Here is a 15085-nt window from a genome sequence, read left to right as displayed (position 1 = left end):
TAGGTTTAAATTTGATTCTATTGTTCATATTTGACCTTTCTATTTAGGTTTAAATTTAATTTTTATAGCTAAATATAAAAATTAAAATTCAGAATGTATTTTAAATTAATTTTTATACAGGGGAGAGCTGCCAAAATATGTCATGAGATACCATTATTTCACAATATATATATATATTCAAAACGAGATCCTCTCTCAAGTAAAAATATCAAATATCACTGAGATATATCCATATGCCAAGTCTTTTGGGCTTTTGCCTATGTAATTTTGACAGAACCACAAATAGAGCACAGGTTCCAAATTCAAACGGAAGTCCTACACATCAAAGCATTTATACAACAAATCGATAGGTTATATATCGTCCTGCAGTTTCACTTGGCCTGATGATCTTCACGACTTGCCCCCGCTTCAGCCCAAAATATCTAGCAATTGGGTCAGATACCTGAATGCGAGGCAACTGTACAATCACAATATAAAATCAGATGATACAGCACCATCAACAGAATGACATATATGCATATACGCCATTGAAACCCCTTCAACCCAGTGCCACAAATGGAAAGCAAGCCTTGAAGATTATGTAAGATCCTACCAAGCCATGAACCTAAACACACTCCACCTTAACTACACAAAACATTCTGACAAATTTTCTTTATATATGATCATTTACCATTTTATTTCATGCATCCAATGATTCCCCAGGTCATATGGTTAGAGCTAAACCATCTGTTTCCTTGGCTTCAAGCCAATGGTTGCAAACATACAGTATCATGTCCATAAATCCCCCAATCTAAACACAATCATCAAAATGCAAACAAAAGAATGCAGCCAAAATCAGTGAAAAAATATCAGTGCAATATTAAGATTCCCCTTGCCTGTGTTTCTTTCACAGTGTATCTCTCCAACAATGTCTTCTTCTCTTCACTTGTAAGCACCTGATGCTCAGGTACAAGAACATGTTCTTTAATGTTGACCAACAGTTCAGCCTCCTGTAACAATCGAATTGAAAGGCATCAATATCCTTCCATTCAGTTAAAAAGACATACAAAGGAAATGAAGTTGCAGTATGGTTACTGCATTCTTATGTTAAAGAATCCATGAATCAACTGAGAACAAGGAAACTAGACAACATCACAGTCAGATTATATCAAAATATCATTTTAAAACTCAAGTGAGACTTTAGTGCAAGCTCGTTTTGATTTTTCATGAGATGACAGGCGATTTGCCAAACATATAAAAAAAAGAGAAACAAAAGTGAACAAAATACTCTGCACAATAAATAAATCCTAGGTTAAGAGTAAAAGAAGATTGTGATTACCAAACTGTAAAGCAACGCTCATCATGAGCTCCCAAAATATTTCCTACACAAACTCTCTCCACAGAAGGAAGCATGAAACAGGCAATGGGCTAGAAGCCAACAAATGCCTATAATACAATCATATCAATAAAGAAAGGCCAAATTAATTTTATGTCCCTAGGTGATGTCAAAATTAACACCTGTCCCTGGTTTTCAAAAATCAACATTTTAGTTTCTATATTTTGACTCTGTCAAAAATTAAGGTCCTTCCATCCATTATAAGATGAAGATTATGTAAGGTTAAAATTAGTCAAACACGGTAAAAGGAGAAAGAATATTGAATCCCTAAAATACCCTTAGTTATGAAGACATAAATCCCTAGTGTATCATTTTTTTCCCTTTCCCACCTCTTCTATCTCCCTTTCCAAAACACTCCTTTTATCTTTTTTCTTTCTTTCAGTCTTTCTTTTTTTTTTTTTTTTTTTTGCTTTTCTTGTCGTCATTGATGTGCTCCCTTCTCCCAAAACGCTCTGTTTTTGTTCATTCTCTGGTTTGCTTCGCTCCACAAATCTCTTCCTCTCCAAGCCGTCTATCTTTGCCACCCACAATCACGCTGCCGCTCTAGCACCCTCAAATCTCTATTAAAACCCATGCCATTCATGTTTGCTCAATGCTCAAAAAACCCTACTCATAGAAACCTAGCATCCACATCCAAGTCCACCCCCTCATACCCCTCCATCAATCCGTCACCTCCTTCACTCTCCTCTGCCTCCATCAACCCATTTGCCTCCACCTCATTTGACCCCCAGAGACCTCCCTTCACACCTTGAAACCACTCACAAGACCCATCAATGCCACCCAATGTACCAACATTTGCAATCCCACTAATGTCCACCCTGGAGAACAAAGACCCACAGCCCTCCTCTTTGCCATTGATGTGATCTAGCAGAGTTGTCTGGAGGAGGGGCGGCAGTTGGAGATGGGGAAGATGGGGTTTTAGGGGTGGCTGAAGTGGTGGAACATGGTGGTGTAGTTGTGCCGACACTGGTGACATTGATGGCTAACTTTTGGCCAGCAGAGCAGTGGTTGGGGATGGCACAAACATAGAAATGCTCACTGATGATGAGAATAATGCTTGTTGGTGAATTGGAACTATGTTAGTCCTCCTAAACAAAACCTTTCTCTTCTTGTTGGGCATCCATTCTTGCTTGGATAACTTGCAATTGGAGTAAGTGCAAGAGTTAGGGCAAAGTACCCAGAACACTAATTGATCTTAGGGCTTAGTTTAATTAAGCCTAAAAATATTTATCCTAACATAATTAAAGGTAGGCCAGTAATTTCTCACTCAATTAATGGCAATTTGGCAATAAAATGGACTAAAGGGCCTTAATTATGACAGAGTCAAAATACTGGGACTAAAAGATTGATATTTGAATACCGGGAGACAGATTTGTTAAGTTTGACATAACCCATAAATGAAATAGTAAATTACCCTAAAGAAAAAAACCAATACTTGATCACCAAGTCAAAACCTAATAGAAATCCCTATAGGATAGGAATTAAAAGCAAAAATTTGAGAGAAACTAACATATGACAATGTATTGACAATCAAATAGTGAAGCCATAAATATGCCCTTTTACTAGGAAAATCAATTAGCCTGGCACTGGCAGGATAACAAATGAATAAGCATCAAGCTTGCTACAATGCAACAATTTGATTTCCCTCACAGCTTCAGTTAGAAACTATGTTTACCTGGAAGACCTCCAATTGGAATTTAGCAGCTATCTCAGATATACACGTTCGAGCAAAAGGAGTCAAATTCTGTTGAACAACCAATATTGCTCTAAAAACATTCTCAGACTTCATGCGGTTGGTATAAGTCTTCATTGTCTTGACTCCAACCTTCTGTTCCTCAGGAAAGAAAACATAAATCTGGTACGAAAAAAAACCACCAAGGTGATCAACAAAAAAATGCAAGGAATAAATGATACTATATTGCTACCATCTATGAAACTCATGTCCAAAAGTAAATGAGAACAAACTAAATCTATTTCTAGTTTTCTGTAGGTTGAATACAAACATGTATTGGTTTATTGTTCTTTCTTCTAACAAGTATTATAATAACAGATCAATTATATTATGACAATGAATGCAATAATGTTTGAGAGTTGAAAATTGTATCTGATGTGTTTGTAATTTTGTGCGCTTGCCTAGTAAATTCCTAGCTCTAAATGAAAAATTAACAAGCAGCTAACTCCAGCAGCCAACAAGTAAAAATACAGGTCAATTGCAGCCAAAACAGCAATATCTTTCACCATGTCTACATGGCTACCACTAATGGTACACAAAAAAAGCAAAAGCACCATACACGAATTGAGCATAAAAAGTAGTCAATAGTCAATACATACCTGATCAGAGGCATCAGTGCGCTTTGATTTGTTGATAACAAGATCTTCCCTTTTCATGTTCTCACCAAATTTCGAAATGAACTGCTCCCTTGTCATGTTGATCTCAAAGTCTCCAACAAAATAACCCCTATCCTTGAGCATTTGCATTACTGTCTTTCGAATTCTGAAAAGCCTCTTAATTTCATCCTCCGATAGAGTCATTTTTTCGCTGATAGGTTTGAAAAGAATGCCCATTAATAAGATAAAATTGAAAATTAATGCAGAAAGTTAATTACAAAAGTAGACTATTTTCGTATGCGTCTAAGATAAGAGTTGCAGAGATGAGAATGTTAAGGTGAATGAGTGGCCATACTAGACTAGATAAAGTCCGTAACAAGAGTATTAGAGAAAAGGTATGAATGATGCCAATTAAGGATAAGTTGAGAGAAGGGAGATTGAGGTGGTATGGTCATTTGAAGCGTAGACATCAGAGGCTCCAATTAGACAAGTAGAGCACATTAGGTTAAAAGATAGAAAGAAAAAAAAGGGGTAGACCTAAATTGAGTTGGAATAGAGTAGTACAACCCAAAATCGTCTAGAGTGGAGAAAGCGAATCCATATAACCGACCCCAAATTTTTGGAATAAAGGTTTAGTTGAGTTGAGTTGAGTTGGTTTCCAACAAGTTAACCCCATAAAAAGAAAGAGAAAAAAAAAAAAAACCACACGCGCACACACACGCGCGCGCGCGCACACACACACATAAGTCAAGCAATTCAAGCATGATAATTCATTTTTGGCAACAATTTAATGCAGACAGAAATTAAAAGACAGTTCAAAAATGAAGATACCAAGTGAAACAATAAATGCTTATTATATAAAGTACATTATAAAAAGAACTTAAACAAAACAAAGAGCAGTAAGCATTAACTGAGATTGATGATTGCACAACATAGGAATTATTGGAAACCAACGAATGCAGTATGACCATTATTTCATAATGACAAACAGTCTAATTTCAATCAGATTCAACGTTCTCTTTTTCTTGTTTTCTGTTTTGGGAATTCCATGTGTTCTAATGTCATATGAACTAATTTCATTAAAAAGAAAATACAACAAATAAATGCAACATAAAGCAAATAATCTTTCGGAAAAGGTAGATTATTCTGAGAATAATTTATCAAAGAAGTAAAACCCTAATACTTGGATTGGTTATTCGATAAATTAGAATGGAAATAAAGCTTAACTCACTAGCTTAATGAAACAAAAACCTAAAATTGTCAAAAACAAATGTATAAACATACAGAGAGGGAAACCTGGAAAGCGGTCAAAACCCTAGCATTGAAGAACTTGATTACCTTGGCTAGCAATTACGATGCTAACCTGGTCTCAAAGAAGTGGCTTCTAGAAACTGCAACCTAAATTTTCTTAATATCGTTTCTTTGAACTAGGAATTATCAGAGAAAATTCTATGTTAGAAGTATCAGTTACAATTCCATTCCTATAAGGCTTATAACACACAGATTTGAAATTTTGCATATAGAACTAGCTACAATTCCATTCTTATACAGCTTGGAAATTTTTGAATATACAATTAGAACACATAGATTTGAACAGTAAAAGTATCATTAAATGGTACCGTCAACTTCCATTGAAGAAAAACCAAAATATATATAGAACAAAGCCACTAACATTCAGGAATTATAGAACTAAGGAATAACACACAGATTTGAGCATTAAAAAAATAATAATAAAACGAAAGATCTGTCAACTGACCTGGGAGGGGATTTCTTCTTTGCAGCGTAGGATGAGCAGCGGCAAAGGAGTTGCAGGCGAGAACCTCCAGGCGACCGTTTCCTGTGCTGCAGCTACAATGATGGGCGAGACCAAAAGAAAGACAGAGGAATAAAAGATGAGGGATTCTGTGCAATGCAGAGACAACGACTCGGTGATATAAGAGGGAAGAGCTGCTGACTGAGGGATTAGGTTTACAATGCTCAGGATTAAACGACGTAGCAATAGCGATCAAGCTTTAAATAAGGTTAGAGGACTTTTTCGGTATTTCGCTATTTTGATGAGCCGACTTTCGAATTTTGTGGTATTTTGACTATTTAGTATTTTTTTTAATGCATATTGTATGTAATAATATTTAATAAATTTTAAATTAAATATTTTAATTTATTTTATATAATTTTTAATATAATATTTAATTTAAATATTATTATAGTGATTTATAATTAAAAAACATAATATAGCTTTAGTCCAATAAAAAATAGAATGACTTTTTAATCAATCAAAATTTAATTATATTGGAAACACTTCAACATTATTTATCTTAAATATATACAATTCAACATTTTTTTGTCTCCATTAACAAAACCTTCATTATCGAAAAAGCCACCTACACCACCCCATTGATGACACGACTTAAGACTATAAGAGATTGAGAGGCCATGACCTTTACCCTGTTCCCTTTTTGATAGCAACCGATGAAGCTGGTGGTGTTTGTTGCTTTTGAGGTTCAACATCGGGCTAGGTTAATGTAAAATAAGCGGCTTCCGATTTGCAGCTGGCTGTTAAAGCTTCTGTTTTTAGTCGACCCTCTAGATTGCTCCAACTCCGACGACTACAAGAACGACAACACCATAAGGGTTCTTGGTTTGGTTCTAGTTTATGGATTTGGTTAGTTTTGGGTTTGAATTTTCTTGTATTTGTTGGGCTTGAGCTTTTGCTATCCTTATACTGTTCTAAGCTGAACCTCTTGTATGACTACCCATTGGGCCTTGTTAATACGGCTGAGAGGTGACAACTCGCGTGTTTTGAATAAGTTCTAAGACATTTATTATAAAAAACAAAAAGAAACATCTTAACGTGCATTAACATCAAATGGTTCAGTTTAGGAATGAACTCATCTAACATTGACGTTGATTCTACTGAGGGGAAGCACACAAAGCCGTATTCACACAATATTGTATGGCCATCCACAAATAAGATTACACAAGAAACGGGGGGGAGGGCACAGGCCTATAAAGCCTCAGCGTTCATAATATTTTGTTCCTCCCTACCCGAGATTTTCTTACTACAACCAAGTCCAAGTGCAATAACTAGAAACATAAGCAAATAAGAAACAGAGAACTCAATTTTGAGACCCATTAAAAGCTTTCAACAATCAAATACCATAAGCATCTATCATCATTTGCCAAGACAGTGGATTTGATCTGTTGATAGCAACACTATCTCACTAGTTGCGACTTTTACACTTCTCCATGGCTCTTGGGGCTGCAAAAAACAGATATGGAAACATCCAATGGTAAGATTTACCTGAATACTGATTATCAGGAGGAGGATTCAATTGTAGTAGGAAAAGATGAAGGGGAAAATACCTTAAATTCCAAATGATGGAAATCTTAGTTTTACAGAGATTATAGCCGTTGCAGGTGTAAATTTTTTATGCATTTAAATAACGGATGTCACGGTGACGGGAGGCTAAAAAGCTTGCATGCAACAGCCATTATTTAAGACCATGCATACAGCAAATTGGCACTATAATTACATGCATGGCCTAGCTGCATTGAATTAGTATATGATAACTAGATGTGAAGTAGGAATCTGTCCACAGCATTTTTTTCTTTTTTTGACAAAAACATACCTAGGCCAATTGCCTCTGAACTTTTCATAATCCTCAACCTCCTACAAGAGTCGGTGAACATCCTGCAACAACAAAAAACAAGAATTTATCCGTAGATCTAAGTATTGATATGATCACTAATAAAAATACATAATGCCCTTAAAGAAATTTACACAATGATCATTGAACTGATTTAGGGAGAACTAATGAATCCATTTAACAATAAGAATTGACAATGCATTTGTCGGACCACGTCAATGAAATGTCAAGCTCAACTTTTCTGAATTGATTGAAAATAAAGAGTGGCATATTACAAGCTTGATAAAAGAATCAAATTGATTGTCAAAATTAATGGAGTCGCTGACTCTATTTAGTAAAGTTGTTGACACAAGATGTTTCTGTAATTGCTTATTTATCCAAGGATTTACCCAAAAAAGATAAAAAAGTACCCTGGAAATTTCACATATTTCACATTTTGATACTTCAGGATATGTGATTCAACTTTTAATAAAATGATATCCTAAATTTTACTCCATTAACACTTTAAGGACAAATACAATAACATTAATTTTGCTGAAGTAGCTGTGTGAGTGTAATAAAATAATATTTTTTACAAATGTCTTAAGTCTTAAGAATAATATAAAATAAAAGAAAACTGAAGTAACAATTATAAATGAAAAAGAAAAAAAACAAACTTATGTTATTGATTGCACACTGCCATTTTAAAGACAAAAAGCATTTGACTTTAAAATGTTGACAGAGTAAAGGTCAAGATATCATTTTATCAAAAATTAAATTATAGACCCTGAAATGTTAAAGCACAAAACCTGAAGTTAGTCTTTGATAATTCTCCAAATAAAATAAGTCATCCCACCTAGACGAGCTATTAGGCATATATGGGATATCTGCAATAATTATGAGTTGGAAAATCAGACATACTTCCAAGGAACATCACCAACAAGCATCCAATCACCATCTTTGTCTTCATAGGTGAGCACATATTCAGAACCATGCAAGAGATCAATCAATCGACTCTCACTCAGTCCGTCTCGGCTGGGAACTCCATGAGAACCACACTGACCTGAACCAGTTAATTATAAATAAAAATTAACTTCCTTTAGATAGAACGTGCTACTATATTTTCCGTGGCAAGAGAAAGTAAAGGGGCAGGGTGCCATGTGTTAATGCATACATATACCACTACATTTTGAGGTGGCATGCATATATTATTGACATCATCTTATTGCATGATTGAAAAGATCAAAAGAATTGCTCGTTGCAGCCAAGTTCTACTGTTTTGATAGTTATCTTTACTGCCATCATTTATTACAAGAAAACTGTTAAGAGTCTCACATTGGTTATCTATAAGGAGTTGAAAGAGAATATAAGTAAGGGCAGCTAAGCTCAATTAGCTTAAGCCACAGTAAAAGATGCTAACTAGACCTAAAGCCATATTGATTGCCGTCAGAGAAAATTTCACGGTGCTTTCAAATAGCTTTATGTTAGGACTTATTATCATATTAGCTTTTGAACAAATAAGCCATGGGTTATGAGATTTTACCAATTGTAAAGCAGCTGAACATCTTTTCCAGTGCTGAAGAGAGTTCTGTATAGCTGCCATGGGTTTTGAGATCAACCTTCCTCAGATAAGGAGCACCATCCATACTGACTTTAATATATAGAAATCCAGATCCCAACTTGGCTTCTGCATCATCATCATTCTTTGGAGTGTGAGAAGCCATTGTATTCTTTCTGAAGGACCGAATTGGTGGCCATCCCACAACTTGTGCCCTGTCACAAACGAACGCAACAAACCAGATTATTATTTTTGGATCTCTTTAGGATGAAACAAACTTAGTAAACTCTATTGTAAGTTTTATTATAATGTAGGTGATCCAATTTCCTCCGTGATAGGCCAGGCAGATAGAATTATAGAACGATAAGACCTATTGGCTATTGAAAGATCATCAATGTGTGTCCCAAATCCTTGTTCCTCCATCTCAATCCTAAAACACACAGATAATAAGGCAGGCATACAAATCATATGGGACCTTGAACATACACTACATCTCATCAAGGGCATGAAGAGATCAAGAAAATATAAACTTGAGAAAGGTGAACTAGACAATTAGCAACTCTGCACAGTCTACATCTCATTTAATGCATGAAGAAATCAAGAAAATGAACTTGGGAAAGGTCAACTAGACAATTAGCAACCCTGCACAAGCAAGAAAATGAACTTGAGAAACGTCAACTAGACAAATAGCAACCCTGCACACTTCTCCTGACTATCAATAGTTTCTGAAGTATTTTCATTGCTATTTTGCCTAATTAAACTTACAGCAGTTTTCCAAAACGGAGTAAGTTTTCATTGTTATCACTATTTTTCTCTAAATACAAGGAAAACAACAAAATACAACTCCAATTCTCGTTCCTCTTTCTTTTTTTTCCAACTTATTTCAGAGACCAAAGAAAACATAGGCCTATCGCATAAAAGCCACAAATAAAGACTGAAGACAGCGTAGCAAAAGAAGATATGCAAAAACAAAAACCTTTCTCAAAAGTCAAAACAAAAGACAAGAAGAAAGCAAGTTACTTAGAAGCAGCAGCCACTCCATGGCCATTAACTCCAAGAATTTGATTCTTCTTCTCCTGCGCGATCGGTTTGGGGGACTGGGGCAACCCGTCTTTGCTAACCGGAACCGAATCCGACCCAGTAATCACTTTGCCAGCATTAGCAGCTCTGGGAGAGAAAGCAGGCTCAGATCCAGGACTGCCTGAGAAAACCCAGTTGGCAGAGCCACCGTGAATGGCAACAGAAAATCCCCTTTTGGCACCTAACACAAAGCTTTTATTATTGTTGTTGTTGCAGCAGCTGCTGCTGCTGCTGCTGCTTCCGCTGTTGTTACAGTGCACACCGATATTAAGTTGAGAGTTCCCATTCTCTCTCTCCGGTGACTCTGACCCAGGTAACCCGAGTCTTAACTCGGTGGCTTTCAAGTGAAGGCCACCAGCAGAGAACTTCTTATCAGAGCTTTCCATTGGAGGAACCTCTGATGATAAGCCTATGTAGTCATGCTCTAAGCGCATAGACATGAAAAAGAAAAAACCATGAAATATGTATCAAGAACAAGTAGAGGAACAAGAAGATAATAAAGAAGAAAACAGCTTTAATACACAGTAAAAACCAAGAAATGGGGTTTGGTTAAATTACGAAACAAAGAAGCTTGTTTGAGTTTTTCTTTTTCCTTGCTCTGTTTTCGCTCTATATAATCATCAACACCGTATAAGAGCAAATTAAAAGAAATATATATACGGGGAAATTAAATTAATTGGAGGAGTTTTCGTAATTGTAATATTTTGTAAAATAGAATTATTATATTATCATTTTCTTGTGGGCGACCACCCCGACAGGTCGCAGAAAGTCTCCCGGCGATTTTTCCGATACTGTACTTTTTGAAATCTATACAAATTTATTGTTGCTTTTAACAGCTAAAAGTGCGCCGAGACTGCTAACGTTGGCTGGCGGAAGGTGACGCTGTGTGCTCTAATGGCTAAGATCCGCCGGAAAGGAGATTCGGAGAAAATGATGGATCAAGAGGGATAGTTAATACATTTTTTAATTAATATAATTTTATTAATATTTATTTTGTTTGAATAATTTTCTATTTTTATTATTTTATAATTTTTATTTTTTTATTTAATAACATAATGAAAATATTTATCGACCAATTTAAAAATTCAAATCACTTAATTTTAAATAAATCACTAAATTGATTTCGATTCAAAGTTAAAAGGACCGAAATCAAATTATAAGTCTAGTTTTAATTTAAAATTAAATCAAATTAAATTAATAATTTTGATTTAATTAATTTAAATTTAATTTCAATTTTATATTAGATTAATTTAATTCAATTCCACATCAATTTCAAACTGTCCCGTGGCCAGTGTACTTGTCAGCACTCAAAATCAGCAATCAAAACTTGACTTTCCCACGCAACCAAATAATAAATAATTAAAATCTTAATCCACTAGCAATCGCAAAATTAATGGTCAATAATTTTAAAATATTAAAATTTAATTATAGATAAATAAAATGTAGTAATTTCAAGACTTTATCCTATAACGAGAGGAGAAAAAAAAATTGCTAATTATTTTTTTTTTATGAAACTCACGCAGTTATTATTTAAAAATATTTATTTTTATAAATATATTTATATTTTATTAATTTATCATTTTATATAAATTATCTTATATTACTTAAAAAAGATAATATTTAATTTCTTCTACTAAACTCCTATCCAAAAAATAATAAGAAATAATATAACTTTCATAATTTTTCTTCTTTAGTTTTGATTATTTAGAATTTAATAATTATTGAAGAAAGGTAAAATTAGAATTATTTTAATTTCGTGATTAATGATTAATGTCGGGAGGTCTATAGACCAAAGCCATAAAATGCGTTACATTCCATTTAATTGAGTAATTAAGAGTTTAATTAAATGTTTAAACTCTTAATAATGTTGGTGAATTTAAAATTATAATATTGTAAGGTCATTTAGATAATTTGAATTTGTTGACATGGCTTATATAATTGGAGGGAAGTGCCCACGTGCAAAGCGATGGGAAAAGATTAGAAAGGCAGGTACGAGTACTGCACTGCCTCCAATTTGATAGACTGTGATCAAAATAATGAACAGCGATGAAGGAGAATCTGCAGAGTCAGACTGGACCCACAACGTAAGAAGGGGTGGGACCTAGGGACCATATGAGATAAATTTTAAGGGTTCTTCTTGAATTTTAAAAGATGATAGAATGATTTTTAAATTTAAAAATATAATATAAAATATTTTAAAATTTAAAATTTTATATAATAAAATTATAATTAATTCTCAATAATTAATTTATACAATCTAAAATAATATTAATGTGAATATTTCTTTTATGTGATAATGAAAAAATCAATTATAATTTTTCTTACATAATAAACATAAAAAAATTTTAAGTCTAGGAGATAATAAAGTATTAAGTGCATAATAATTAATTAGAAAAATTTTACCTTAAAAAAAAGCAATCATTTATATTAGAACCACTTTAAATTATAGTATTATTTATAAATAAGTTATTAAAAGATAAAAGAATTATATTATATAAAATTTTAAAATTTAATAATTTTTATGTTATATTTTTAAATTTAAAAATAATTTTATTATAATTCTTACGGCTATTAAAATTTATTCTCTTATGTAATGAATTATATATAAAAAAAAGTTACTATTTAATCTTTATAATATAGCAAAATTAATATTAACTTAATTATTAAAAAATATATTAATTAGCTCCTTAGTTTTAGTTTTGACATACATTTTCATTTTAAATATAAAAAATTAAATTATATATTTTAAAAATACAAAATTAAATCATTCATTTTGATAGAATCAATAAATTAAATTAAACAATAATTTATTCTAATTATATATATAGTGGAATAACCAGGATGAAGGAGAGTGTTACAGAGCAGTTTTTCAAATCCAATAAAGGTCTCTTCTCCAGTGCAGGGTACAGAGGGGGGGGAGGGGTCTCTGTCTATCTCTCCCATCAAATTTAACAGGTGAAGTGTTTGGCAAAGCTCAGCTATCCCAGTCATGCATATTGAAAGGTGGCAATTTGTGGGTCCTCTCTGCTCTGCACTTTTGCTATAGTACTGATATTAACATACATCTCATTTGTGGTTAAAAGGATAAAGGGATAAATAAAGCTAATTTCCTTTAAATATCCGATATAAAAAATATAATGAATTTTCTTTTCTATAAATCTTTCATTTAAATGCTCAAGCTCAAGCATGTATGGTGCTCACTTTTCTTAATAATTTTGTTTTTGGAGAGATTATTAACTACAACTGTTATTCTTATATATATATATATATATATATATATATATATATATATATATATATATATAAATAAGATTGTTCATAATTACATTGTCACGTAATCAATCATTTGCCTTTGTTAAAAAAAAAATGCTCTAAGTGTAAAACAAGAACAAGTAGTCCAGAGTAGCATGTTGTTTAGCTTAACCTGAGTTATTCAGTTGTTAAAGAATTAGGTTTGAATCCCACTTACGCATCCTCTGCTTTAAAAAAATGCCAAATTCCCATGAAAAGCAGCACCTAACAGGACAAATGGGAAATACTTTTTCACCAATACTGAAATGTGAATGACAGAAAATCCAAAAATGGAGATAAAGAAAACCCAATAGATGGCCTTAAACAATGTGCAAGTCCAGCAAGTGATGAAAGGGTGAGTCGTAATCTGAGGAAATTAAGACTTTGAGGTAAAGGAAAGGAAGGAGACACTATGAATCTTGAAAACACCATTCTCCTCAGTCCTCTGACCCCATGCAAAGATTTGATTCTACGTAACTCCCAATAGGAGATACCATCATCACCATACACCTGCAAATTAATCAGACGTTAATTCATAATAAATTACACTGGCCCACTGGATGAATCCAATGTATAATCCCATCTGTTAAATTAAATAAGCAGTGCAAATGCAAAGAGTTAATGATGAGTAGAATTCAGGCATGTGTTTGTAATATGGGCAAAAAAGTATGCCATTTTTTTGGAATATTCAACCGAGGGCTTAGCTTTCCATAAAGCGGTTGCATTTGATCATATGATGTGCTATCTAGCTAGCAAATTTGGGAGTGGAATCTCTCCCAAAACAATGATTCATGAGTGTTCTGTTCCCTTATTGGAGACTAGTCACATGTTCAAATTAGTGGCCTTTGTGGGTCTCTTACATTGAGAGATCAGCTTGCTTCAACCTTTGATAGAGATGAAGGGGCCTCTCAACTCTCAAGCACAAGCAAAGGCTATTCCATTTTCTGTATAGCACACAAAAAGCCTAAGGTTTTTATCGCACTCCCACTTGCTTCTACAGCTCTACTATTTTCTGGGTCCCCGTAAAAAATATGAATTATTGGGAGTTAAGGGGTCTGAGTCTCACCTCTCGTACCACGTCCTATCCATTTACATGATGATGGATGCTTAAAGTTTCAGAAGTCCTATCTGTAACAGCACAAGATGGCTGCCTATTTTTGTAAGCTTCAAGAAACCAAAATCTTGCTGATCATGATTCATGACAATTATTGTTTTATCATAGTAACTAGCATCTTCTTTTTTCATGGCAAAAATCATAGGGTCAATAGCTTAATCTTAATTATTTGTCTTAATTTGTATTTAATTGAGTTGTATACTTGTATTTATCATCCCAATTCAATGTCATAGCCATGTGATTTATTAGGATTAGACATTAAACATCCTGTCAAGTATCAATCAGCTTTGATGTTTAATCAAGCTGAGTATTAGACACAGCCACATGTTGGATTTGATTTGCGATCCAACCCAATTTGAAACAAAATGAAAGGATTAGTTATCTTCACTAGATCAAACCACTGGATGGAACAACTAATTCTAGTCCAAATTAGTTCCAGGTTCAAAAGGAGAGAGACTATATCAAGCCCCCTAGCTAGGTAATTCCTATCGCGATTCAGATTAAACATATGAATCATTGATCGATTTCAATCACTAATTTGATCAGATCAGTTTCAATCTAATTCTAGGTTCAATTCAGCTCGTGGGCATACCTAATCAGGATTAAAGTGTGTAGTTGAATGATATGTACATAGGTTTTTTTAAAATAGAATAAGGCAAAGTAATAGCAGATAAAATATCAATATGTCTTCAACCCACCAATTTAAGGGGCAT

At 33.6% G+C, this 15085-nt stretch overlaps 2 protein-coding genes across 4 annotated transcripts; both read right to left on the bottom strand.

Annotated features, from left to right (window-relative positions):
* Positions 1-195: 195 nt before the first annotated feature.
* LOC110661070 (DNA-directed RNA polymerases II and IV subunit 5A) lies at positions 196-5683 on the bottom strand. Its single transcript, XM_021819593.2, has 5 exons — positions 5460-5683; positions 3707-3914; positions 3051-3230; positions 876-989; positions 196-457 (listed from the first exon to the last, which is right to left on the bottom strand). The coding sequence occupies exons 2-5, from the start codon at positions 3905-3907 to the stop codon at positions 332-334; spliced, it is 621 nt and encodes a 206-aa protein (XP_021675285.2). The 5' UTR covers positions 3908-3914; positions 5460-5683; the 3' UTR covers positions 196-331.
* Positions 5684-6641: 958 nt separating this feature from the next.
* LOC110661071 (auxin-responsive protein IAA27) lies at positions 6642-10893 on the bottom strand. Of its 3 annotated transcripts, none has more exons than XM_021819596.2 (6): positions 10500-10893; positions 9908-10391; positions 8873-9102; positions 8251-8392; positions 7333-7394; positions 6642-6962 (listed from the first exon to the last, which is right to left on the bottom strand). In XM_021819596.2, the coding sequence occupies exons 2-6, from the start codon at positions 10351-10353 to the stop codon at positions 6925-6927; spliced, it is 918 nt and encodes a 305-aa protein (XP_021675288.2). In that variant the 5' UTR covers positions 10354-10391; positions 10500-10893; the 3' UTR covers positions 6642-6924. The 3 variants fall into 3 exon arrangements, with proteins under 3 accessions (XP_021675288.2, XP_021675289.2, XP_021675286.2); XM_021819597.2 differs by having other exon boundaries at positions 10565-10893; XM_021819594.2 differs by having other exon boundaries at positions 9908-10893.
* Positions 10894-15085: the final 4192 nt, after the last annotated feature.

The sequence above is a fragment of the Hevea brasiliensis genome, chromosome 11, assembly GCF_030052815.1.
Source record: "Hevea brasiliensis isolate MT/VB/25A 57/8 chromosome 11, ASM3005281v1, whole genome shotgun sequence".
Classification (NCBI taxonomy): domain Eukaryota; kingdom Viridiplantae; phylum Streptophyta; class Magnoliopsida; order Malpighiales; family Euphorbiaceae; genus Hevea; species Hevea brasiliensis.
This window is presented reverse-complemented; position numbering and strand designations above follow the sequence as displayed.

Excerpts from the sequence above, each read along its gene's own strand:
- LOC110661070 (XM_021819593.2), bottom strand. The coding sequence starts at position 3,907 with ATGACTCTATCGGAGGATGAAATTAAGAGGCTTTTCAGAATTCGAAAG. Across the intron at positions 990-3,050 it reads TCCAATTGGAGGTCTTCCAG|GAGGCTGAACTGTTGGTCAA; the intron begins GTAAACATAGTT and ends CGATTGTTACAG. Across the intron at positions 458-875 it reads ACACTGTGAAAGAAACACAG|TTGCCTCGCATTCAGGTATC; the intron begins GCAAGGGGAATC and ends GTGATTGTACAG.
- LOC110661071 (XM_021819594.2), bottom strand. The coding sequence starts at position 10,407 with ATGTCTATGCGCTTAGAGCATGACTACATAGGCTTATCATCAGAGGTT. Across the intron at positions 9,103-9,907 it reads GGAGTGGCTGCTGCTTCTAA|GGCACAAGTTGTGGGATGGC; the intron begins GTAACTTGCTTT and ends CGTTTGTGACAG. Across the intron at positions 8,393-8,872 it reads GTTCAGCTGCTTTACAATTG|GTCAGTGTGGTTCTCATGGA; the intron begins GTAAAATCTCAT and ends TAACTGGTTCAG.